The sequence below is a fragment of the Telmatherina bonti genome (genome assembly GCF_933228915.1).
Source record: "Telmatherina bonti genome assembly, chromosome: 3".
NCBI lineage: Eukaryota > Metazoa > Chordata > Actinopteri > Atheriniformes > Telmatherinidae > Telmatherina > Telmatherina bonti.
In genome coordinates, this window is record NC_136621.1 from 40,649,445 (window position 1) to 40,673,541 (window position 24,097).

Genomic DNA, 24,097 nt, shown 5'->3' on the forward strand with positions numbered 1-24,097 from the left:
CTAGCTTCCTGCAAGGCTAGCTGCTAGCTTCCTGCAAGCTTTCTGCTAGCTCTGTTTACCGCCCGGACACGATATGGAAGGGGTGTCAATCGTTGGTCCTCAGGCGTCGCTTTCTGGCAGGTTTCTGGCGGTTCTCTGCTCCAACTCACCTGAATCTAATCAAACAGCTTCTTCACCAGAACCCGCTGACTTCAGTAAACGTGGTGTTGGAGCAGGGAAACAATGAAAACCTGCTGGATAGCAGTGCTGCGGCGGGGGGGGGGGGGGTCCGTCTCTTGCTATGAACGGATTAAACAGACTATCGGCTACATCCACATATCCCACCAACAGCTGGTTTGGTTGAGGCTTTCAGTTCCACAGATAACTTTGCTAAAACTAAATATCGCAATAAAAAAAAAATGCAGTTTTTACGCTCATGCGGTTAGTTTTTGTTAGGTGATGTTTTGATATATATCCAGAAATAAGGGGTGTCGGGTCATGTGACCAGTTCATTTACAGTAGAGATGGCGTGGTGCTGAATAAACAGCGAATTTCAGAGTTTAAGAAAAATCAGGGAGAAAATGTTATAAAAGCCGCAGCCGCAGCCTCTGCAGCTAAATAATGCTATGTGGCTAGCGTGTATAAGCCGCTATTCTGGTAAAATCTCGTCCGGTAGACGAGATTGGATGAGAATTGCGACTTATACACTGAACACTGTTCAAACTTACAGATATAACTTTTATTAAACCCTTTGTGGAAATGCAGCTGCTGCTAGCTGCTGTTAGCTGCTGCTAGCTGCATGTTAGCATCAGTAACCCTACAGATGAACTCTGCTTCTGATAATGGCCCGATATGCAGAGCTGCACCCAGATGTGACGCGTCCAGCTACTGAAACGAATCCTAAGCCACTAGATTTTGGTCTGAAGGGTGTGGAGGGGTAACAGAAGACCAGTTTGTCCCAGTTTCTTCCAGTCATCAGAAACAAGACATTCAGCGTGTTAGCATGAACCTTCTTTGCGTTCTCCCTTTCCCATGAGGAAATCCTCGGTGTATGGCGTCATGTCGAGTCGCAGTGGGAAGGAGAAGTGTGTGTTGACCTTCTCCTTCATCATGGTGACCATGTTGAAGGTGTATCTCATGGTGTTGAAGCTCAGGATGCGAGGCAGCTTCTTGAAACAAGCTCTGCATGAGGAGAAGAGTGGACATGACCATCAGACAGATCTATCTTTGGGATTTCTGTATGTCTAGAAGATTTGTTCGTACCTTTTCTCCGCCCGGACCTTCCTGCCACACTGCGAGCAGGTGTACATGTTATCCCCCTCCAGGGTGTCCTTGATGGTGACTTCGTCCAGAGATTCCTGAAGAAAGATGCCGAAAGAAGCTCCAAACATGACTGCGACTGGAAAATCCTTCCTCTAAACCGGCGGTTCTCAACCTTTTAGCAACACAGCACCCCTTGTAAAATATGTTTTCATCCAAGTACCCCCTAACTACTGCAAATAATTTATAGTTAAGAAAACTCTTGAAATACATCACTTTGGTTTATTAAACCTTTGTTTGCACTGTCAAGGCGACAGTTATTGACGGATATGATTTGGCTCATAATCATTCATTCATTCATTCATTTTCTAAACCGCTTAATCCAATTCAGGGTCGCAGGGAAGCTGGAGCCTATCCCAGCTGGCTTTGGGCGACAGGCAGGGTACACCCTGGACAGCTCGCCAGTCCATCGCAGGGCCACACACAGAGACGAAAAACCATTCACGCTCACACTCACTCCTGCACAGTGGTTAGCACTGTGGCCTCACAGCAAGAAAGTCACTGGTTCGATCCTTGGCTGGGGAGGGGTTTGGTCAGTGGCCTTTCTGTGTGGAGTTTGCATGTTCTCCCCGTGTATGCGTGGGTTCTCTCCGAGTTCTCCGGCTTCCTCCCACCGTCCAAAGACATGCATGATAGGTTAATTGGTTACTCTGAATTGCCCCTAGGCTCATAACCAGTGGGCTTCAATTTAAGTTAGAATATGGGATTTTAGGAGGAATGAAATGGTGTAAATCTAAATGTAAATTCAGTTCATGAATGTAAACTTACATTTATTGAAATATATTAAACATTTATCTAATATTGTATTTATATTATTGTATTTGAGGATGTTTTGAAGAAGACACAAAAAGATGTTTTCAAAATATTTCAAGTACCCCCTGGAATGCCTTGAAGTACCCCCAGGTGTACACGTACCCTCATTTGAGAAACAGTGCTCTAAACCAAACTTCTCATACTCACGTAGATGTTCTTCATGTCTGCAACTTGACACCTGACAGTGTAGAACTCCTCTGCAGTCTGACTGACATGGTCACAATCCTGCAGGAAGGAGAGCACAGCTTCTTAACGCTGCATCAGCCCGGTACCGTCCCGTTAGCATCTAGACCTGGATGTTCTCCCTCATCTACATCCGTTTCAGGCTACAGCTCAGAGTGTTTGCTTTAAAATGACCCGTCTGCATTAAAACCTGCACGATTTGAGTCCGACTTGGTCCAATGAGTCCAGGTTTACCCTGAAGCCGAATGGCGGGAGCATCAGGGTAGCCAGAGAAGCAGACAAGAAATATCCCGAATGAGCCGGTTATTCCAGATTATTCCCACTGGGACTCATGGAGTGGTTCAGGGACCAGAAGAAACCATCCTCACACCCAGAGTTGTGGTTCTGGAGCCCATCCGTAAGTGGGAAACATCTTGGAGAAGCGGTTGCTCGATTTTGGTGGAAACTGACCCCAGATTCGGCTGTTTTGGAGTCCGACAGAGACCACTAAGGACTCAAAGCTGAGCAATACGAAGCTTAGCTTGACCCAAAACAAAGCTGGTATCTGGATCTGGCTCCCTGACTGACCTTGGGCAGGTTGGTTATCATGTCTCCTGGAATTTAACGCTGACTGGTGCTCAGTCCCCTCCTAACCCCCCTCCCTTTCTCAGGCCTGTGGAACTTAAACTGAACTCAGCTCTCAAGGCCGCATTTACATCAGGTGGCCCAGATGAACAGGGGAAAGTTCACAGACTCACTCACTGAACGTACACTCACACCCACTGTTACAGACACACTCTCCTATCTGTCACCGCCTTCTCCGGACCTCGCCCCTCCCTCCACTCACGGATGGCGAGTTGGATGGGCGTGCTGCTTGGCTGGCTGCGACCTTACTGGCTGTCCCATATTGTGTGTTGTCTTTTATCTGAATTTGTGCTTATGCTTAGAGGTGTGTTTTTTTGTTGCATCTTCATCCTTCCCCTTTTAGGTGAAGTGTAGAGATACTTCTTTTTTGTTTTCCAACACCCACCCATCCTTCCTCATGTCATCTTTCCTCATTTATAAGGCAGCGCCAGTTAAAAGACTGGCTGCAGGACGGAAGTATCAGTTTCGTTTTGTAAACTTTTCAAATGTAAATGTCTGTATGTCTAACCTTGGACGAGCTGACTTGAACCTTGAATTTCCCCTCGGGGATAAGTAAAGCATCTTTGGTTTGATTAGAGAGTCCAGACCCGGACCTCGTGGCGAATCTTTGGGACGTTCTGGAGCAGATTTAGCCACACAGCTGCCATCCTACATGCACATATCACACATTTCCTCCTTCATGTGCAGCAGCTCAGTTTTCCATTCGCAGGTTTGAAGCGCCGTCGGCACAGAGGACGACGACGGTCGGAGACCTGTCTTTACTCCAACCGTTTATCTGACATTAGCATTTAGCAAAGGAAGCGCCTCTCCAGGTCAGGAATGAGGTACCCAATGAGGTATTAATGCGTATCTGTTGTTAGCTAGCCGTCTGCAGTCGGCCGATAGAAACAGAAGGATGCAGAATGAAAATGTCAGAATCTTCCTCATCTTCCTCTTCGTGGTTAACTTGTAGAAGGATCCAAAAAAAGTTAGGAGGAGTGAAATAAACTTGTTTGCAGCTGAAACAGGACCCACTCCGCCGGTCCGAGCTCTCCAACACAGTTCCAGCTGAGAAACCAGAACTCTGCAGCAGATCGGGTTTTAATGCGTTGTTTACGACGTGAAAACAACAGACGGAACTCTGCAGCAGATCGGGTTTTAATGCGTTGTTTACGACGTGAAAACAACAGACAGAACTCTGCAGGTGATCGGGTTTTAATGAGTTGTTTACGACGTGAAAACAACAGACGGAACTCTGCAGCGGATCGGGTTTTAATGCGTTGTTTACGACGTGAACACAACAGACGGAACTCTGCAGCAGATCGGGTTTTAATGAGTTGTTTACGACGTGAAAACAACAGACGGAACTCTGCAGCGGATCGGGTTTTAATGCGTTGTTTACGACGTGAACACAACAGACGGAACTCTGCAGCAGATCGGGTTTTAATGCGTTGTTTACGACGTGAAAACAACAGACGGAACTCTGCAGGTGATCGGGTTTTAATGCGTTGTTTACGACGTGAAAACAACAGACAGAACTCTGCAGCAGATCGGGTTTTAATGCGTTGTTTACGACGTGAAAACAACAGACAGAACTCTGCAGGTGATCGGGTTTTAATGAGTTGTTCACGACGTGAAAACAACAGACGGAACTCTGCAGCGGATCGGGTTTTAATGCGTTGTTTACGACGTGAACACAACAGATGGAACTCTGCAGCGGATCGGGTTTTAATGTGTTGTTTACGACGTGAACACAACAGACAGAACTCTGCAGCAGATCGGGTTTTAGTGCGTTGTTTACGACGTGAACACAACAGACAGAACTCTGCAGGTGATCGGGTTTTAATGAGTTGTTTACGACGTGAAAACAACAGACGGAACTCTGCAGCGGATCGGGTTTTAATGCGTTGTTTACGACGTGAAAACAACAGACGGAGCTCTGCAGCAGATCGGGTTTTAATGCGTTGTTTACGACGTGAACACAACAGACGGAGCTCTGCAGCAGATCGGGTTTTAGTGCGTTGTTTACGACGTGAAAACAACAGACGCAACTCTGCAGCGGATCGGGTTTTAATGCGTTGTTTACGACGTGAACACAACAGACGGAGCTCTGCAGCAGATCGGGTTTTAGTGCGTTGTTTACGACGTGAAAACAACAGACGGAACTCTGCAGCAGATCGGGTTTTAATGCGTTGTTTACGACGTGAACACAACAGACGGAGCTCTGCAGCAGATCAGGTTTTAGTGCGTTGTTTACGACGTGAAAACAACAGACGCAACTCTGCAGCGGATTGGGTTTTAATGCGTTGTTTACGACGTGAGACGTGAAAACAACAGACAGAAACACATCAGTCAGAATGACTGTCGCTCCACTCACCAGAGACACCACGTTGTTGGTGATGACGCCTCCAAACAAAGCTTTCACCGTGTTTTTCTGGTGAAACAAACAAGGCGCTGCGGTTAGGATGCACATCGTTCAGCATATTTTCAGGATTAGAAGCGTTTTTACGTTACCAGCTCCTGCGACATCTCCTCTATCTTGGTGATGAGATCCGTGAAAAACTCTGTCATGTCTTTCTGCTCCCCAGTGTTCAGAGGCTGCTTGTCCATCGTGTAGGTTTTGCAGAATGGCCGTGGGTTGTACGCTTTCCTCTCGCTCTCCTGCAGAAGCAGCCAGGGACAGAAGCATCAGCAGAAGCAGCAGGAGGTTCTGCAAGACACACCGACTGGGAAACTTACCATCAGATACGTGAACATCTTCTGCAGCTCCAGCAGCGTCGTCTTGTGCTTGATGTCCTCAGCGTACTGCAGACACACATTCAGAACCCGGATATGATGCAAGCTCCAGATGTTATCGGCCGACATCGGCGTTAAAGTGTCGCCTTGGCAACGATCAGTTTTACAATCACTTTAATGACTACGTTCACACAACGCCAACAGTTTAAACACCAAACCCTTCCGCTGTGTCTCGCCTCCCCTACCATAAATCCTGCAGCTTCCAAGCCGACCTTGAGGTTGATCTGCACGCGCTTGATGACATCATCAAACGGCGTCGTCACTAGCAGCGTGAGGAGCTGGTAAACGTCCACGTCTTTGATTTGGAATTGTGATGTTAAATGTGCCGTGACTTTACAGCGGAGGTGAAGTGAGACAACGTTGATGTCTGAGTCTGGATCTATGGTCGCATGCCATCTGCACCGCGGTGAAATGCGCTCTCACACTCGAGCAGATGGTTACGCCGCCATCTTGCAGTATTTCTTCCGTTTTTAACAAACAAACTGATGGAAAAATGTAAACCGACCAATAAGAAGGGAGTACTGTGGACCAACGCAGCAGTGATGCTGTAACCGATGACACGCAGACGACACGAAAACGATATACAGACGATATTCAGAGCCTAAATCTCCAAGATGTTGATGTTTCGTCCCCAGCAAACACCGAACCAGAACCAGAACCATGTCTGTGTGAGGCGCTGGGGATCCTCCGTACTGACCTTGGCAGTGAAGACGGCCTGCCGAGCCTCGGGGATCATGTAGAGCTGCTGGATGGTGGAGGCCAGGTAGCAGGTTGCTCCCAGGTTGGTCAGACCCACGAAGCGGCACTCGGCCCGAACGTCATCATGCGGCCAGTAGTCCCACTTGTACGGGGCGTGAGAGGCTGCAGGGAAGACATCACCCAGTGAATCATGTAAGATGGAGGTTCCAGCGTCTCCATCGTCACCCGTTTATGAGGATTACTTATGTTGAGGTTATCAGTGGTTTGGTTCCGTGTCGCCACGGCGAGCACTCACCCTGCATGTGCTGCGACATGACCCAGTTGTGGAGCAGCCGGTAGTTTTCCACCGAGCCCTTCACCATCTCCACCAGCAGGTCGTAGGCGGCGGCCCGCGCGGCGTGGGACTTGCACTTGGGCTGAGCTCGGTCGGCCAAGCTCGGCAGGAGGAAGAGGAGGTTGTAAACGTCCCGCAGGAACTCCTGCCCTTCGCGAGAGAACTTGAACGGAGGCTTGTGTTTGAGGACACTGGAGGCCAAACGCTGCAGCCCGGTCAGCCCGTCGTCCTCGATGGTCCCATCCTGCTGGTCCAGAATCTCTCGGCTGAAGGGGACAGAAGAGCCGAGAGACAACAGAGACAGCACTTCAGATTTAAGTCAGATTATTGGTCACAGAGAGGATAATCCGGTTACAGCCGCCTGACCTCCTGATGCAGTCCGCCAGGTGTCGGGCCAGAGCGTCGAGGTCCAGCAGGGTGGTCTGCAGTGAGTCAGTCAGCGACAGAGAGGAAGAGACCTTCTGTGAGTCAAACAGATCAACACTAACAGCAGCTCAGAAAGCAGGAACACTCAGGATGTTTCAGCTTCAGGGCGCAGCGGTCTCACCTGGCTGGCGTCTTTAATGTGGATGTTATCGATGAGTTTGCAGAGCAGCCAGAAGTATTCCTTACAGCCAGTCCTCAGCAGCGGCTCCTCTTCATAGTCCTCCACCTGGAAACAGGGACAGAATCCAGGCTGAAGACGCCGGGTCGGACAGAAGCAGGTAACCAGCAGGTGATCCGACACATCGCAGACAGGAGCGTCCGCTGGGATCAGCCGTTTCACACCCACCCTCAGAGGCTTGAGCGCCTGAGCATCAGGCAGGAACTTGAGCAGCGTTGAGGCGGCGAGCAGCAGAAAGGACCGGTTGATGGATTCTCCTCCTTCCAAACCAGACAGCGAGAGCTTGTAGAGGCCATTGCACGCCTCGTGTCTCACCGCCGGCTGAAAAACACACCACAGAAGATGTTCCACGACCAACACACACATTTCCCTTCACATTCCCACCGCTTTGCAGCCATCCGCTGTTATTATCCTCCCGTTCCTGCAACCCTCAGCTCTGACTCGACCGCCACTAACGCTATCCGGAAGCAAACGTCTCGATTCGGAATCAATTCTGTCTTTTACTTCTTCTGCACTGAAGTCCTTCGACGTTCAACCAGCCTGCGGTGGAAACCGACAGCTCAGGCCTCCGCTCGAGGCGTTAACTGGTCACCAGCGGTTACCAAGTCTAAACGTCATCGTTCCTGAGCCCGCTTTGCAGAGCGGGGCGCCACGGCGGGGGCTCACCTCAGGCACCAGCAGGGTGAGTTTCTTCAGCCAGTCGTGGAGGTGCTCGCTGTCAGCTAAGCTGGACTTGACGCTGGAGGAGCAGTGAGCCCAGCTCACCAGGAGCCACATGGAGTAGTGCGTCACTGTTGGGAAACACACCTGACATTCAATTTAAATGTTCCTGGTAAAGAAGCAGGACTCCTGACCAACAAGTCCGGAGTTATGAAGAAAACTCCTCAAATTCTCACCTTCGTGTCGAGACCTGTGGTCAGACTGAGCCTTAAGAACTCTGCAAAGGAAAGAAGAAGATGTGGAAACCATCCTTTTCTCAGTTAAAATGTCTCAGACAGAATGTTTCACCTGTGTGCAAGGTTGTCGTAGGTGTAGGACACGTTGATGAGGCGCTGGATCAGGTTGGTGCCTTGGACGAGACCAAGGAAGACCTGGGAAGACGAGGCGAGTCCTGCTCAGAGCTGTGTGAACGCAGCGCTTCTGCACAGCGGCTCAGAGGGATCTTACCTCCGTCAGGCGAGGGATGTGCAGCCCTTTCCCGTGATCCACTGTAGACTTGCGGGATTTTCCGGGCCAGGCCCGTTTGCGTTGGTTGTCGGCGAGGCTGGACCAGGAGAAAATGTCGTGGTAGGCCAGATCCAGGTCTGCAGGGTCCACAGCAAACTGGCAGATCAGCTTCAGCAGGCAGGCCAGGCAGTCCAGCTGCCACTGTGGCGAAAACAAACCTCAACTCAGACGCCATCATTTCCATCAAGCTGTCGTTTCTTTGTAGCCGAGCAGGAAACAAAGATGTTTGTGTGTCTCACCACAGTCCAGGACTCCTGGTCTTTGGGCTCGAGGATGCCTGAGCTGAAAATCTCCAGGAGAAGCTGCAAACCTCCGGATGAAACAAACTGAAGCAGCAGATGACAGAAATACATAAACAACTGAAGCAAGACGTGTCAATCATTGCAGATTAGCCGCCATATTGATCCCAAACTGACCACACATTCAGTTGGTTCACACTGGTTAAAGCTAGTCGTCTTAACGTTAGCTGGCGGTCGCAGCAACAGCCGCTAATCTGGGAGGTGGCGGTCTTAGCGTTAGCTGCTAATGTGGGAAGTGGCGGTCTTAGCGTTAGCTGCTAATGTGGGAAGTGGCGGTCTTAGCGTTAGCTGCTAATGTGGGAGGTGGCGGTCTTAGCGTTAGCTGCTAATGTGGGAGATGGAGGTCTTAGCGTTAGCTGCTAATGTGGGAGCTGGCGGTCTTAGCGTTAGCTGCTAATGTGGGAGGTGGCGGTCTTAGCATTAGCTGCTAATGTGGGAGGTGGCGGTCTTAGCGTTAGCTGCTAACGTGGGAGGTGGCGGTCTTAGCGTTAGCTGCTAACGTGGGAGGTGGCGGTCTTAGCATTAGCTGCTAATGTGGGAGGTGGCGGTCTTAGCATTAGCTGCTAATGTGGGAGGTGGCGGTCTTAGCATTAGCTGCTAATGTGGGAGGTGGCGGTCTTAGCGTTAGCTGCTAATGTGGGAGATGGTGGTTTTAGCGTTAGCTGCTAATGTGGGAGATGGTCTTAGCGTTAGCTGCTAATGTGGGAGATGGTGGTCTTAGCGTTAGCTGCTAATGTGGGAGGTGGCGGTCTTAGCATTAGCTGCTAATGTGGGACGTGGCGGTCTTAGCGTTAGCTGCTAATGTGGGAGGTGGCGGTCTTAGCGTTAGCTGCTAACGTGGGAGATGGTGGTTTTAGCGTTAGCTGCTAATGTGGGAGATGGTCTTAGCGTTAGCTGCTAATGTGGGAGATGGTGGTCTTAGCGTTAGCTGCTAATGTGGGAGGTGGCGGTCTTAGCATTAGCTGCTAATGTGGGACGTGGCGGTCTTAGCGTTAGCTGCTAATGTGGGAGGTGACGGTCTTAGCGTTAGCTGCTAACGTGGGAGATGGTGGTTTTAGCGTTAGCTGCTAATGTGGGAGATGGTCTTAGCGTTAGCTGCTAATGTGGGAGATGGTGGTCTTAGCGTTAGCTGCTAATGTGGGAGGTGGCGGTCTTAGCATTAGCTGCTAATGTGGGACGTGGCGGTCTTAGCGTTAGCTGCTAATGTGGGAGGTGGCGGTCTTAGCGTTAGCTGCTAACGTGGGAGATGGTGGTCTTAGCGTTAGCTGCTAATGTGGGAGCTGGCGGTCTAGTTAGTGGTGTTCCTGCGGTTTTATTTTGAAAAGGCCAGACAGGAAATGTTGATGAAAGTTTGACGATACTGACTAATAATAAAAGAACTTCTTCCTGTTCTTGTTTTATACATTATAAAAGTATAGAAGAGGCTCGGTTCCATAAACAAAGACGCGTGACGTCAAGGCGTTTCCTGTTGCAGGCGGCTACGTATAAAACCTAAAACCTGCGGTTCTATCCGTCCACACGCAGACAGAGCATTCAAACATCTCCACTTTGGTGGGAGGTTTTTAAAACCATCGTTTTGATGCAGAACTCTGTGTTTTGCTGCGGACAACGGTCCAGGTCGGGAAGAACTGTCTGGGTTTTGTGGGGACAAGGCCTGAGAACTTCCAGCTTCACAGTGGGTTTCACTCTACCTTGCAGCTCCAGGTGTTCTTGCTGTTTTCTATCTGATCTTCACTGGAATCATCGGAGTCCGGATACAGGTCGCTGTAGCTCCCCTGGAAGAACACAAACAGCATGTATAACTCATGTGCTTCTGGTCGTACCAGCAGCCTGCTTCTCGTGTGAAACCCTCACTGTGGACTCTCTGTGGATTCTCCGGTTGGGTTTTCCCAGAGCCTCGATGATCTCCAGAGCGTACAGCAGCTTGTGGGGACTTCTGATCCTCAGCAGCTCCTTCCAGCACAGGCCGTCTTCATTCTGCCAGCAGAAAAACAAGTCGTCAGGCGTTTGCCGCGAGCATCGTGGGGTGTGTGTGTGTGTGCGCGCAGAGCATGCTGACTGACCGTCTCCTCGGAGATGTTCTGGAAGGCCTGCAGCATCTTGGGACACGTGGGAAGGAGCATCAGCAGCTCCCAAACTCTGCGGGACAGATTCTCAGCGTGCAGGTGGAGCTCCTCACACCGTACACTCTGAGTGTAAACCACAAACACACGTTGTTCAGTGACAACCTGGCAGAAAACTGTGTGTCTTTGCTTCACAGCCACGTTAATATCAGCTTTTACAGCCAGTTCGTGTGTTTGCTGGATGATCGGAACTCTTTTCCTGTCGATTTGACTCTGAAACCAGGTTTTTGCTTTTCATCACGCCGTGGCTCCTTCATGCAACTTTATACTCCATGCAAACACATTCATCTCCACCGCTCCAACGGAGCCGCTGTCACATGTTTCTAGTTTTACTATCAGGTGTTATTTTGGTGTTAAACAGCTTCCAGATGCAGGAAGTCTCGTCTGTTCTCATGTAAAAACCAGAATGTTTCCAAACGCTGCCTTCAGACTCAGGCTGCTCGATTATGGCAAAAATTATAATCACAATTATTTTGACTGAAATTGAGATCCCGATATTCAACACAATAATCCATTATCTTTAACAACATGAATATAGTTAACATTAAAATGTGACTTTCAAACAATGTATTTAGGATTCCACATATTTTAGAAAACAAACATGAAGCTTTGTCTTGACAAAGAGTAAATACTGATGTAAACTCAGATAAATATAAGTAAGGATTAAACAACGCTGCGCGTCGTGGTGTTCTAGACTCCGTGTCGTGCATTATAACCGTCTAATGGACGGTTCCGAGTTGTTTAATCCACTTTTACCGCTTATATAGGAACTATTTTACGTTTTATACCAAACAACCGCTGTCAGGCTGCAGCGCGTTTCTCTCATTCACCTGTTATAAGACAGCTGATCTGAACCAGCTGGTTAACGCGTTGCTATGGTAACGCCCCGTAACGGAGGGATATTACAGTGTTTAACTGGCCGAACTATGTTTAGGAAAATAATGCAGCCAGTTGTCACTGACAATGGTATAAACTATGTTTAGGTGAACTTCCACAACCTACTGCAGTTATTCTACATTGACCTGCAGCCGGAGCCGACTGAGACTGGCCGCCTGGGAGTGCTTTAGGACGGGAGAGGCTCCCGCTGCTCCTTCCTTACAGTAACTGCAGAACAATATGTGCCTTCAAGTCAGTCACCAAAACACCAGAAAAGTCTCTAATAACTCCAGTAAAAGCTGCTAGATTTGTCGCTTTTAACAAAAAAAAGTCTCCAGATTTAGCGAGAAAGTCTCCAAGTTGGCAACAGTGTCTGAATGAAAGCAAAGCGGCTGTGGGAGGAGTTTAAACCGGTCTTAATACATTTCTTTTGAGGCGACTTTGTTGTTTTTTTTAAAATAAAAATCAACAAATAGAAGTTGTAATATGCGGTGAAGTCGTAGGAGGGTATACTGGTTGCTGTAAAAAAACATAGTCCCGATATGCAAAGGGATAAGATTTCAAAGTGCCGCTGCGTACCGACACACTTAAAGCTCTGGTTTAAAAGGTGAAGTTCTCAAACATTCATGGTTTCATAGAGACAGCGCTCCACCACCCCTCCCCTACCTGTGGGCTGTCCTGCGCTCGGTCTGCGTTGGGACTGGGGGGTTTAAAGCAGGCCAGCATCTCCAGCAGGTCGAAGAGCGTGGTGAGGTGGGGCTCCTGGAGGAGCAGCAGCATGGGGATGTGCTCCTTCTGAGGCGGTGGCAGACAGGAAGCCGGCAGCTGGACGCCGTCGCCTTTCCTCTCCCTCCGCGGCGCTCCCAAGGAGACAAACACCATCTGGGATCAGACGGGGAACAATCAGCTCTGCCAGAAAGCGGCGGTGAAGCTGAGGAAGAACGCAGGACGTTACCTGCATGTCTTTGAAGCCCAGCTCATGCAGCGTCTTCTCGTCGTAGTCTGTGGTGAGTTCATGTCCAGAGGAGATCATTCTGACCGGTCCCATCAGACCTCCTGCAGGACCACAAGCAGACATTACGCACCGGGAACCTTTTGATCCAACCTGATCACCTTTACTGATTCCACTCTCACAGGCTGCTTGTTGGCGTTGCTACGGCAACAGAGACACTATGCACCAATGTGTCCGAATGTCACCATGACAACCACCACGCATCGTTCCATAACTTATGTGAACATTTATTTCTTTAAATTTTATTTCTCTGTAGAACATTTCATTAATCAGGACATAAAATAAATTATTTCAGTTTCTTTTAACCTGCTTTGACCTTCGTGTCACCTTGAGGTCCTGCTGCAATGCATCGTGGTCCATACCGACCCGTCTAGGGACGATTGATGTTACGTTACAAGGTGCATTGTGGGTAATTCTGAGGGCACGACTGTTTTCTCTGGACATTCGGACACTGCCAGAAGATGGCGGGAGACAGGGCACCATGTGGGGAACAGGGTGGATGTTGGGACACAGTCAGTCTGCAGACGGGTGACAGCTGGCAGAACAAAACGCTTTCAGTTGTTTTCCAAACATTCATGTCAAAACGATGAACCGTGATCATCAGCAGGGTTGGAGGAACGCATGGATGTAATTTATTTTATTTGGATGTGAACAAATTTAAATGGTGTTGAAAGTTGAAAACATGTTTTGGTCTGAAAAACCAGGTTTCTGTTGAATGTTTTGCAGCGGTTTTGCAGCCGGTTTGCAGCCACTTTGCAGCGGTTTGCAGCCACTTTGCAGCTGTTTTGCAGCCACTTTGCAGCTGTTTTGCAGCCACTTTGCAGCTGTTTTGCAGCCACTTTGCAGCTGTTTTGCAGCCACTTTGCAGCGGTTTGCAGCCACTTTGCAGCGGTTTGCAGCCACTTTGCAGCGGTTTGCAGCCACTTTGCAGCGGTTTTGCAGCCACTTTGCAGCGGTTTTGCAGCCACTTTGCAGCGGTTTTGCAGCCACTTTGCAGCGGTTTTGCAGCCGGTTTGCAGCGGTTTTGCAGCCGGTTTGCAGCCACTTTGCAGCCGGTTTGCAGCCGGTTTGCAGCGGTTTGCAGCCGGTTTGCAGCGGTTTGCAGCCGGTTTGCAGCCGGTTTGCAGCCGGTTTGCAGCGGTTTGCAGCGGTTTGCAGCCACTTTGCAGCGGTTTGCAGCCACTTTGCAGCGGTTTGCAGCCACTTTGCAGCTGTTTTGCAGCCACTTTGCAGCTGTTTTGCAGCCACTTTGCAGCGGTTTGCAGCCACTTTGCAGCGGTTTGCAGCCACTTTGCAGCCACTTTGCAGCGGTTTGCAGCCACTTTGCAGCGGTTTGCAGCCACTTTGCAGCTGTTTTGCAGCCACTTTGCAGCTGTTTTGCAGCCACTTTGCAGCTGTTTTGCAGCCACTTTGCAGCTGTTTTGCAGCCGGTTTGCAGCTGTTTTGCAGCCGGTTTGCAGCCACTTTGCAGCGGTTTGCAGCCACTTTGCAGCGGTTTGCAGCCACTTTGCAGCTGTTTTGCAGCCACTTTGCAGCTGTTTGCAGCCACTTTGCAGCCACTTTGCAGCTGTTTGCAGCCACTTTGCAGCTGTTTGCAGCCACTTTGCAGCTGTTTTGCAGCCACTTTGCAGCTGATGTTCACCTGAAGCCATCTAACTGATGTTTTGTAACGCACATATTCACATGAAAAACTGAGTGAGACTGTTTGAGAAGAATTTTACAATAATTTCTTAGATCAGATTCGTGCATGACATCCGATTTTTGCCTAAAATCTGCAGTTGTGTCAAAACTGTGAAATGTCCTTTAATTAAGTCAAAGTGTCATCTTTCGTGGCCTGTTTGACTTTGAGTGTTTTTATGTGAAAGTCGGCCTGAGCTGAAGGGTTCTGAAATGATCTGGGTTTCATGTTGGTGAGTCCCGTTCATTTCTACAGGACAGGAAAAAACTGCTTGTTTTTCTCCAACTACGTGAACAATGCAAAACCTTGTAGAGGAAAAGTCAAAGCAGACAATGATCCCAACCGAGAGGCACGTCTTAAAGCTGGGGGGGGTGCAGGGGGCTCGACGCCAAAACTGACATGGAAACAGAGTAATAAGCGATAGTAAACCTTCATGCTTTCAGCATTTGGGTTCAGTAAATAAGACGGAACAGAAGCCGACATCAAGCACACACAATACGTCGCAGGATGATGACAGATGTTTGCAAAAGGGAAAAGTGGACCTGGGAAATCTCCAGGCTGCCGGCCGCCTTGTCCGAACTCTTGCAGCTGCGCCTGCTGGTTCATCTGCTCCTTCTGCAGGTTCTCGTACCAGTGGGTGACCTCGGCTCGCAGGTCAGCAACCTGGTCGCTGGGATACATCTCAATGGTCATCTTTTAACAAAAGACAAAAGTGGGAATCAGCTCTCTCGCTTTAACTTTATCTTTTCCAGTTCTCCGCCTCAGGTTGAGACATCAACACAGCCGTTAGTGGGCGGAAAGCCGGTGCGTCACCTTGTCGGGCAGGCCAGCGGGTTGGCAGACGATCCTGAGCGGCAGAGACTGTTTATCGCTCAGAGCTTTCAGATGGCTGCTGATTCCCGTGCCCTCTATCTGCCACTGGCGCAGGTGGTAAGCAAACCTTATGGAGACAGAAACGTAGGATTACTCTCAGCTTTTATAGTCAGTCCTAACTCCGGACATGCAGCAGCTGGGTTTACCTGCGCCGGAAGGCCTCCAGGTGCGTTTTCAGCATGAGCAGCCCCCTCTCGATGCTCATGAGGCTGGAGAAGGCATCTTTTTCCAGGTTGGCTGAGGCCATCAGAAGGCTCTCCATACACTTCCTGATGAACTCCTGCTCCTTCTCCAGGCCCGTCTTACCGGCTGCACACAAAATAACCTCTCCTTTGTCATGGCCTTAAGTCGCTGGAAACGCAGAAAGCCTTTTCTCCAGCCCGCGAACCTAAACATCATGAACATGTACTGACCGTTGATGTAGTAGGAGTTGATGTACTGGATTGCAGCTCGGCTGATATCAGCAGACTGAGCTCTCAGAGCGATCCCCCACAGCTGGTCCATCCCACACAGCTGGAAACACACAAGCAAACCAGACATCTTTAAAATACAACTGAGGTCAGGGTGAATGTGTTGGTCACATGGCCTGGTGCTTTCAGAAGAATCCTGTTTCACTGGGAGACACCAAACCTCCCAGAAGCATTCCTGCAGATCAGACAGTTAGCAACAATAAAATACTCACCGAAGGTCAAGAGATACATTTCTGTAAACTCTCACCAACTTCTAGCATTTAGTTTGGGAAACTTTCATCGGCTTCATGTTGGTTTTATCTCACTCTATTTATTCACTTATTTACCTTGTTATTTATTTAGATTTCTCTGATCTTAGTAAGCTCTTTATTTAAACACCGTTTACTACCAAATAACTGACGTCCTGGTTAGCTGACGTCATGGCAAGCCGACGATATGGCAAAAAAAAAAAAAGAACCAAACTGCAATCTTAAAACTAACCTACATACTAGAGCTGTGACGAAACACTTTTGTCCCGATTTGATTTAAATTTTTTGGTGCCGACTCGACTCAAATTGTGATTCTCAAAATTCTCAGATATTGCTGATTTGTGTAGATTGAAAACAAAAAAAATGTATAAAACGTTTTTTTTTCTCGTCATTTTTCTTCATTTCAATGAGGAAAAAACAGCGCAGCAGCCAGACCATCATTCTGCTGCTATAATGCCCAAGAAGACAAGTTAAAAGATCAATAAAAAAACTAAAAACGACAAAAAATTTAATAGTGCATTCATATTATTTATTTGAAAAAAAAAAATTGTGAAAAAAAAATTATTTTAAAATTGTGAAGAAAAAAGTCCCGATTTCTAATTTTTCGATTCAAATTTTCCCACCCCTAGTACACAGCGATCGGGATTCTGGCGTACCGCTACACCCCTGACATGTGGGTATTAATTTGTCATTTAATCTGAAGAAAAACAAGTGGACGATTGACAGATATATTTCCGCTGATTAAACTTGTTGTGAGAAGAGTACGAAGAGCCGGACTACCTCGCAGTTGGAGGCATTATCCAGCGTGCTGGTGGCGAGGCGAGCCAGGTTACAGAGGTGCTGGAAGAGATTGAGGCCCGTCATGCTGATGGTTTCCGGCCTCAGCTGCGGTATCTGCACACACGGTTAAATCATCATTAACATGCAGCTGCTGTTGTTGCCCATGGCAACCCGACACGTCTGCATTCGGTACCTTCTCCAGAAACAGATGTTTGTACGTCTCCATGCCCATAGCGTGCTGGTCCTTGCTGCGGACCTGATTGAGGAACCAGTGCAGAGCGTCGTCGTAGCATTCCACATCCTCCACCAGACAATGCCACAAGATGTCCACCTGCTCCAGACTGAGTCCTGCAACACCAGCAAACACACGCTCTTCCAGCTCGGTCCAGAAGGAAAACCGGACCTTTACGTCCCGGATCTGAAAACCTTCTCCTCACAATCACACAACTGTTTCTGACTGAAGGAGGAACTCACGTTAAAACCCAAAATGAAGAGAAATCAAAGCTTTTTAATGACGTAAATAACTAAATAGGCTTTTATTCGTCTCAGTCTTTCTAAACCGGTTTAAACTCGTACTTTATGTTTGTACGAGTTTGTGCTCTTGGACGGGTTGTACTGGAGAAATTGTGTTGTACTGGGACGCTGGTCCATGACAATAAATGCTTCTGATTCTTGTATCAAGGCAGAAGTAATAATAAAACATGAATCATGTAGATTTTTCATCCAACACCTCATGTATCTGTTAGCTAAAACATATTCCCGTGGTGAACCCCAGAGTTCTGTACTTGGTCCTTTACTCTACATCATTCAGCATCGTGGTTAAATGACAACATTTTCATTCAAACTGGAAGATTTTAAGACGAATTTTAAGTAGTTTTGATGAACTGAAGGAAATTAAATGACTTAAAACTGAAACGAATTGATAGTTTGATGGCATTTATCTCACAGCTGTATGATGTATTTTGTTGGGTTTTTAACACCTAAAATTAAACAAACACAAATAAATCATCCAGCTCAGTGAGTGAAATAAGAGTCGTACTGAAGTGGTCTGGTGATCCCAGCGTGGAGAAGACGCAGGTGAGGAACTGCAGGCGGACCTGGACCTCAGCGCTGTGGCTGTAGCTGCAACAAGACATCAGACAGTGTTTGTGTTTGACCAGAGTTATCTGAAATAAACTGGAGCCTGAATGTGACAGAGGCGACGGTGTGACACACTCACAGTGCAAACTTGTGCCGCTGCTCTCGAACTTCCTGGATGTAATGTTGAAGGTTGTCGAAGAACAGCTTCATCATGTGCAGCTCCTTCTCAGCCCACCTGAACACCAAGAGCAACGTCAGCGCAGAGCTCACAAAGACTCGTTTGTTCCTGGACTTAATCAGAACGATGTGAGACGTCGCACAGGCGGCTAGCTGAGACGGCTAGCTGAGACGTCGCACAGGCGGCTAGCTGAGACGTCGTACAGACCATAGACATCATATATATGATGTCTATGGTACAGACAGCTAGCTGAGACGCCGTACGGGCGGCTAGCTGAGACGCCGCACATGCGGCTAGCTGAGACGTCGCACATGCGGCTAGCTGAGACGTCGCACATGCGGCTAGCTGAGACGTCGCACATGCGGCTAGCTGAGACGTCGCACATGCGGCTAGCTGAGACGTCGCACGGGCGGCTAGCTGAGACGTCGCACGGGCGGCTAGCTGAGACGTCGCACGGGCGGCTAGCTGAGACGTCGCACGGGCGGATAGCTGAGACGTCGCACGGGCGGATAGCTGAGACGTCGCACGGGCGGCTAGCTGAGACGTCGCACGGGCGGATAGCTGAGACGTCGCACGGGCGGCTAGCTGAGACGTCGCACGGGCGGATAGCTTAGACGTCGCACGGGCGGATAGCTGAGACGTCGCACGGGCGGATAGCTGAGACGTCGCACGGGCGGATAGCTGAGACGTCGTACGGGCGGCTAGCTGAGACGTCGCACGGGCGGCTAGCTGAGACGTCGCACGGGCGGCAAGCTGAGACGTCGTACGGGCGGCTAGCTGAGACGTCGTACGGGTGGCTAGCTGAGATGTTGATGTTTTAATTGAGCACAAATTGTTTTAATAATGCAGATGAACCAGAAGAGAAAACACTTCCTGGTCTCTTCAAGGTGATTCTGGGTTGCCATGGTTACTTACATGGTTATCCAGTGAGTGTCGTAACTGGAGCCAAACTGTTGAAAAGTGCCAAAAAGCTTCGGTAGTAGACGTAAGGAAATCACAACCGACCTGAGGGAAGAGAAGAAGAGTCACAAGGCGGAAAGCAGGAAAACTGAGAATCTTTTATAACCCAACTAGACTAACAATGAGAAAAAGATCATTTGAAGCATGTCGGTGTCCCAGCAGCTGAACACTCCTGCTTTTCTGACGGATGTGCTAAAGCAAAAAGCTCGTCAGGAATGAGTCGCCACAGCAGCAATGTTTTCCACCAACTCAAACTCAAACAGAGGCACGATGCAGACCCCGGCCTTTTGGCCCGTTTCCACCAATGGCGGGTCGGGACGTATTTTTGTTGCATTTCTATAAGCAAACACTGGGAAAGGCCCCCGCCGACCAGACCTGACCCTGCCTCCTGTTTTAGGATCCTGCTGTTGGGGTACCAGTCTAACCAATCAACCCAAAATAGCTCGACACCCTGCAAGCTGCACTTCCTGGGATAAAAACAAAGCAGGAATGTTTCCTTGTTCAAAGTAACAGATTTTATTTTTGTTGATTAAATTTCTGTTTAAAACAACGTTATGAATCGTTCTGTAGACGTTGTAGGAGGTTCGCACTTTCTTCTGCTTCATCTGGAGGAAGATGTCCAGAGGCTTCACGCTGTGATTTTATTATATTTTAAGTGAATTAGATGGCGAGAGGAAACGAGCGAGCATGGAAAGCCCTGCTGATGATGATCACATCAGGAGACCGCCTGATAAACCAGCGTCCACTACGCGAAACTAGACAAGTCTACATTACATCAAATATCCCTTGGAGACTCGTCTTGTCAGCTTTTAGAGCAACATGACTCAACTTTCCAGAACTTTTCCTGTCATCCACGCCAACCAGTCGAGGCAGATGGCTGCCCTCCCTGAGCCGGGTTCTGCCGGAGGTTTTCTTCCTGTTAAAGGGGGGTTTTTTCCTTCCCACTGTCGCCTCGTGCAGCTCAGGATGGAGGATTGGATCCAAGTCATGACTCGATGCAATCAGTTGGTTTCTATTATAGGATATGTAGGAACTGGCTTGAAATGATGTGGATGTAAAGTGTCCTGAGACAACACTGTTGTGAAGTGGCGCTGTACAAATAAAGCTGAATTGAACTTTAGACTTTCACTCCGAGTTGTCAGCTAAAAACGGCTAACTCAGCATCCATCCTGCATCCTGTCTCTTCTCTGAGCTCTCTCCAGCTAGTGAGTCGTGGATTCCAGTTGCTTTAAATACGATCAGCTGACATTTTCATCATTGCAGAAGTTTTTTTAAATCAGGTAAAAAACAAAGTTGCTCCTACCGATGATGGGCCAAGTTGTCAAGGCAACCCTCGATGAAGCGCATCCGGATCTGTCTGTCGGTGAACCAGCAGACCAGCGAGCACAGCAGCTTCTCTGCTTCATTGATCAACCCCTCAGACAGGTGAATCTAAACAAAGAAATGTAAAATAAATCACAGATCAAACTATGAAACTATCAATTCTGCATCATCGCACACGTTGACTCGTTTACTTCCTGTTGACTGAATCAGTCGCTGTTCAGACAGATTAAACAAACCTGGAAAATTTCTAAAGAAACTTTTATTGATGTATTGATCATAAAATGCATCCTGTTCCTCTGAATATCACTATGTGAGGAGGTGCGTGCGTGGTTCTAATCTTACACACACATTGCTACGACAACAGGGTCCGCTTGTTAAGCGTTGCTACGACAACAGAGCCTGCTTGTTAAGCGTTGCTACGACAACAGAGCCTGCTCGTAGCTAAAAATATCTTAATTTCCAGTTCCTTCACACACAAGGTTCATTTGGAGTCTACTTAAATTCCTCCATTTTTACATATAACTTCTCTATTTACAGGGGAAACAGCATTAGACACGGCTGAGTGAACACACGGCCAATTTCTGATTTCCTCCAAAACATAACCCAAGATCATCCAAACCCATGAAAGATATTTAAGTCAAAGTTTTATCTTTTGAGATCCATTTAAGCTTTGAATGATGTTTCTAAGTGAAAATAAACAGAGTATGGATGCACTGATACCAATATCAGTTTCACTTCAATACCAAGTGTGTGTACTAGTACTTGGTATTCATAAAAGTGTACTGATACCGCAACCGATACCTGATACCACACTAGTCAAGCCAGCGCAGATGTGTTCGATGACACGCTTCGGACGTGTTTTAAAAGAAATAAATGCCTTGAATGTTAAAATGTGACATTTTTTGTTCCACTAAAAGCCAGATCTTTGTTTCAAAACCAACATTTATAGTTGTATTTAGGTAAAATGTGTTAGATCAGAATAAAACTTGTTGAAATTGTTAGATCTGTAATGTTATTATATTTGTATTGGTAACAAATTGGTAACTTCAGAAAGGATGGGTCATTTATTACAACCTGATGAAATCTTATACAGTTATAACAGCAGTAATAATAATGTTCACATAAACACATCTGGTATTGGCAAATATTCACATTTCAGGTATCGGTATCGGATCAGAACTCCCAAGAAGTGGATCGCTGCATCCCTAAGCCTGAGCTACAAGTTTCCAAAGTGGACTGGGTTTTTTGGTTTGTGTCGGCCAAACCCATTCAGTCCTATGGGGGGAAAAAAACTAAAACTAAAGTTGCAGTTTTTTGCAAGTTGCTGAACACAGTGAGACGTTGATGTACAGTAAAAATGAAAGCAAACTATTCTGGATGAAGACGCGTTTGGATCTGACTCTAGTGGGAGTGGAGTCCAAGTTGTGACGATGAAATTCCTGAAAAGAAAAGTGCAGTAATGTGTGTGGTGCTTCAAGCTGCTGTAATCAAGGTCAGGGACGAAGAAAAGGCTGATTTTTAAGGTTTGAGATGAAAAATAAACAAATTCTCCGACTAAAGTCCTGATAAACAATGAAACAAGAAGAGCTGTGTCGGTCCAGTGAAACAGCAAAGAGGACATATTGAGAGTGAAGCTGTACCGCATCTTCATCCTGGACCAGGTCCCAGAGCAAGGTGTTCCCCTTCTTACAAACGTTATCCAGGTTGATGTCGGTCACGGCATGGCTGGAGTACTGATGCTTATGGACAGCTGGACCTGCAGACACACACCCACATCCTCAGCATCCTGGCTTCTGCTTGGCTGGACGTTTGAGAAGAGAAACAGGTGAGTTTGGTGGCTGTGAAGCGCGGCTTACCTTGCACCAGGTGCTCGTGATAGATGGAGGCCAGGTTGGGCAGGTGCTGCTGGAGATGGGAGCTGAGCTCGGCGTGCGAGTTGATCTGGACCAGCTCTTCCTCGCAGCCCGACTCTTCCCCGTCAAAGTCGGCCATGTTTTTCTCCGACTTGGCGCTGACCTGGGAGCTGCTGCAGCTGACGTCGTCGGCGCTCAGCATGTCCTCCACCATCGGCCTGGGGGGGTTGGGGAGCAGAGAGGAAACTAATGAAAGCTCTGAGACGGTGCCGACCTGCAGGAAACATGTCCCTCAGTCCTACCCGTCATGGTGATGGTGATGGTGGTGATGCTGGGGGCCGATGAACCGGCGACAGCTGAAGAGCTCGCTACCAATGGCCTCCCCCAGGAAGTTTCCGGGTCTTGGCATGCAGGGGGGCTCCTGCGGCCCCTGGACCATCTGCGAGGAGCCGATGTCCGCCGACGGCTGGTGGGGGTCGGGCGCTTCTGGTCGAGCGGATGAAGAAGCAGAGCAGGCGTCCAGCATCCTCATGTGGCTATCTAAAGATGCTGATGCTGCTGTTACCATGGCAGCAGACGTCTCTGGACTGAAGGGCAGGACTTTGGGTTTGGCCCCTCCCCCGGAGGCCATGTGGCCCACCCCGTGGTTGGCGTCGTCGCCCGGAGCGTCTCCTGCCATCCTCTTCCTGGACTCCGCCTGCTCCCTGCTGGCCACTTTCTGCTGACCGCCTTCTGCTCCTGAACGGTTGCCTTCGTCGTCGTCCTCCTCCTCCTCCTCATCGTCGTCCTCGTCCTCCTCCTCCTCGTCATCCTCCTCTTCCTCCTTTAAGGCCTCGCTGTCCGCCATGTCGTCGGAGTGCATCTCGCTGCCCGGGCTGCCGGCTGATTGGCTGGCTCGGCTGGAGGCGACTTCGTTGCTGGAGGCTTCGCTGCGGCCGCTGCTGCTGCCCGGCCCGCTGCTGCCCTCCTCCACGCTGTTCGCCGTCTCGTCCGAGCTGCCCTGCATCGACTCCTGACAAAACAACACCACACCTTCAGACCAGAAGGGAGAGTTTAACGCTGGAAAACCTCCGTAGACCAGCTGGAGGGTCACATGACCAGCTGGAGGGTCACATGACCAGCTGGAGGGTCACATGACCAGCTGGAGGGTCACATGACCAGCTGGAGGGTCACATGACCAGCTGGAGGGTCACAGGACCAGCTGGAGGGTCACATGACCAGCTGGAGGGTCACATGACCAGCTGGAGGGTCACATGACCAGCTGGAGGGTCACATGACCAGCTGGAGGGTCACATGAGCGTCCCAGTCCTGATGAACCAGACCTCGGGAGCGTCTGCGATCCAGTGGAGGTTGAAGGGTTAACTTGCTGCTTTCCAGCTTTCAGACGGGGAAATGTGACGTTAACGCTCCAGGTTGAGGAAGTTAGCACAGTAAACATCAGTGCTTCTGCATAAAGTCTGGGAAACCAGACAGTTTGCAGTTTCAGTCCTCCTTCAGAGGTCCCAGAACGTCTACATGTGATCCATCACCTCTGTCGATATGCAACACCAGGATTTAACGTCTTTCCATGCTGACTCCTCCCTTTCTTCTTCCTAAACTCTCCTCTTTGTTTTCATCGCCCCAGAATCACATTAAACCTAAACATCGCCATAAAACCCTGCTGGAGTTTAGAAAAACATCCCAAACCCCGCCAACGTTTTTATGCTCATCAGGCGGTTTTTTCAGACGTACGTCGCAAAGAAGGAGTGGAAACACGTTGCATTTACCCCTGGATGTGATGTAAGGG

The 24,097-nt window shown here is 48.8% G+C and overlaps 1 protein-coding gene across 2 annotated transcripts in view; it reads right to left on the reverse strand.

Moving 5' to 3' along the window:
* Positions 1 to 24,097, reverse strand: part of usp34 (ubiquitin specific peptidase 34) — a 62,362-nt gene that overhangs the window by 22,122 nt on the left and 16,143 nt on the right. For both annotated transcript variants that reach the window (XM_079264773.1, XM_079264772.1), the window contains exons 14-47: positions 22,614 to 23,323; positions 22,315 to 22,529; positions 22,099 to 22,214; positions 20,439 to 20,566; positions 19,091 to 19,180; positions 18,137 to 18,232; positions 17,957 to 18,039; positions 17,111 to 17,265; positions 16,918 to 17,031; positions 15,833 to 15,932; positions 15,566 to 15,728; positions 15,360 to 15,486; positions 15,089 to 15,239; positions 12,812 to 12,912; positions 12,523 to 12,738; positions 10,921 to 11,046; positions 10,712 to 10,834; positions 10,549 to 10,632; positions 8,798 to 8,884; positions 8,499 to 8,699; positions 8,340 to 8,422; positions 8,228 to 8,268; positions 7,998 to 8,122; positions 7,500 to 7,652; positions 7,275 to 7,379; positions 7,094 to 7,188; positions 6,689 to 6,993; positions 6,392 to 6,555; positions 5,638 to 5,703; positions 5,413 to 5,559; positions 5,276 to 5,332; positions 2,260 to 2,337; positions 1,243 to 1,337; positions 989 to 1,161 (exon numbers count right to left, since the gene is read on the reverse strand). In XM_079264773.1, coding sequence (XP_079120899.1) covers positions 989 to 1,161; positions 1,243 to 1,337; positions 2,260 to 2,337; positions 5,276 to 5,332; positions 5,413 to 5,559; positions 5,638 to 5,703; positions 6,392 to 6,555; positions 6,689 to 6,993; positions 7,094 to 7,188; positions 7,275 to 7,379; positions 7,500 to 7,652; positions 7,998 to 8,122; positions 8,228 to 8,268; positions 8,340 to 8,422; positions 8,499 to 8,699; positions 8,798 to 8,884; positions 10,549 to 10,632; positions 10,712 to 10,834; positions 10,921 to 11,046; positions 12,523 to 12,738; positions 12,812 to 12,912; positions 15,089 to 15,239; positions 15,360 to 15,486; positions 15,566 to 15,728; positions 15,833 to 15,932; positions 16,918 to 17,031; positions 17,111 to 17,265; positions 17,957 to 18,039; positions 18,137 to 18,232; positions 19,091 to 19,180; positions 20,439 to 20,566; positions 22,099 to 22,214; positions 22,315 to 22,529; positions 22,614 to 23,323 — 4,873 coding nt within the window. The remainder of the gene's footprint in view (positions 1 to 988; positions 1,162 to 1,242; positions 1,338 to 2,259; positions 2,338 to 5,275; positions 5,333 to 5,412; positions 5,560 to 5,637; positions 5,704 to 6,391; positions 6,556 to 6,688; positions 6,994 to 7,093; positions 7,189 to 7,274; positions 7,380 to 7,499; positions 7,653 to 7,997; positions 8,123 to 8,227; positions 8,269 to 8,339; positions 8,423 to 8,498; positions 8,700 to 8,797; positions 8,885 to 10,548; positions 10,633 to 10,711; positions 10,835 to 10,920; positions 11,047 to 12,522; positions 12,739 to 12,811; positions 12,913 to 15,088; positions 15,240 to 15,359; positions 15,487 to 15,565; positions 15,729 to 15,832; positions 15,933 to 16,917; positions 17,032 to 17,110; positions 17,266 to 17,956; positions 18,040 to 18,136; positions 18,233 to 19,090; positions 19,181 to 20,438; positions 20,567 to 22,098; positions 22,215 to 22,314; positions 22,530 to 22,613; positions 23,324 to 24,097) is intronic.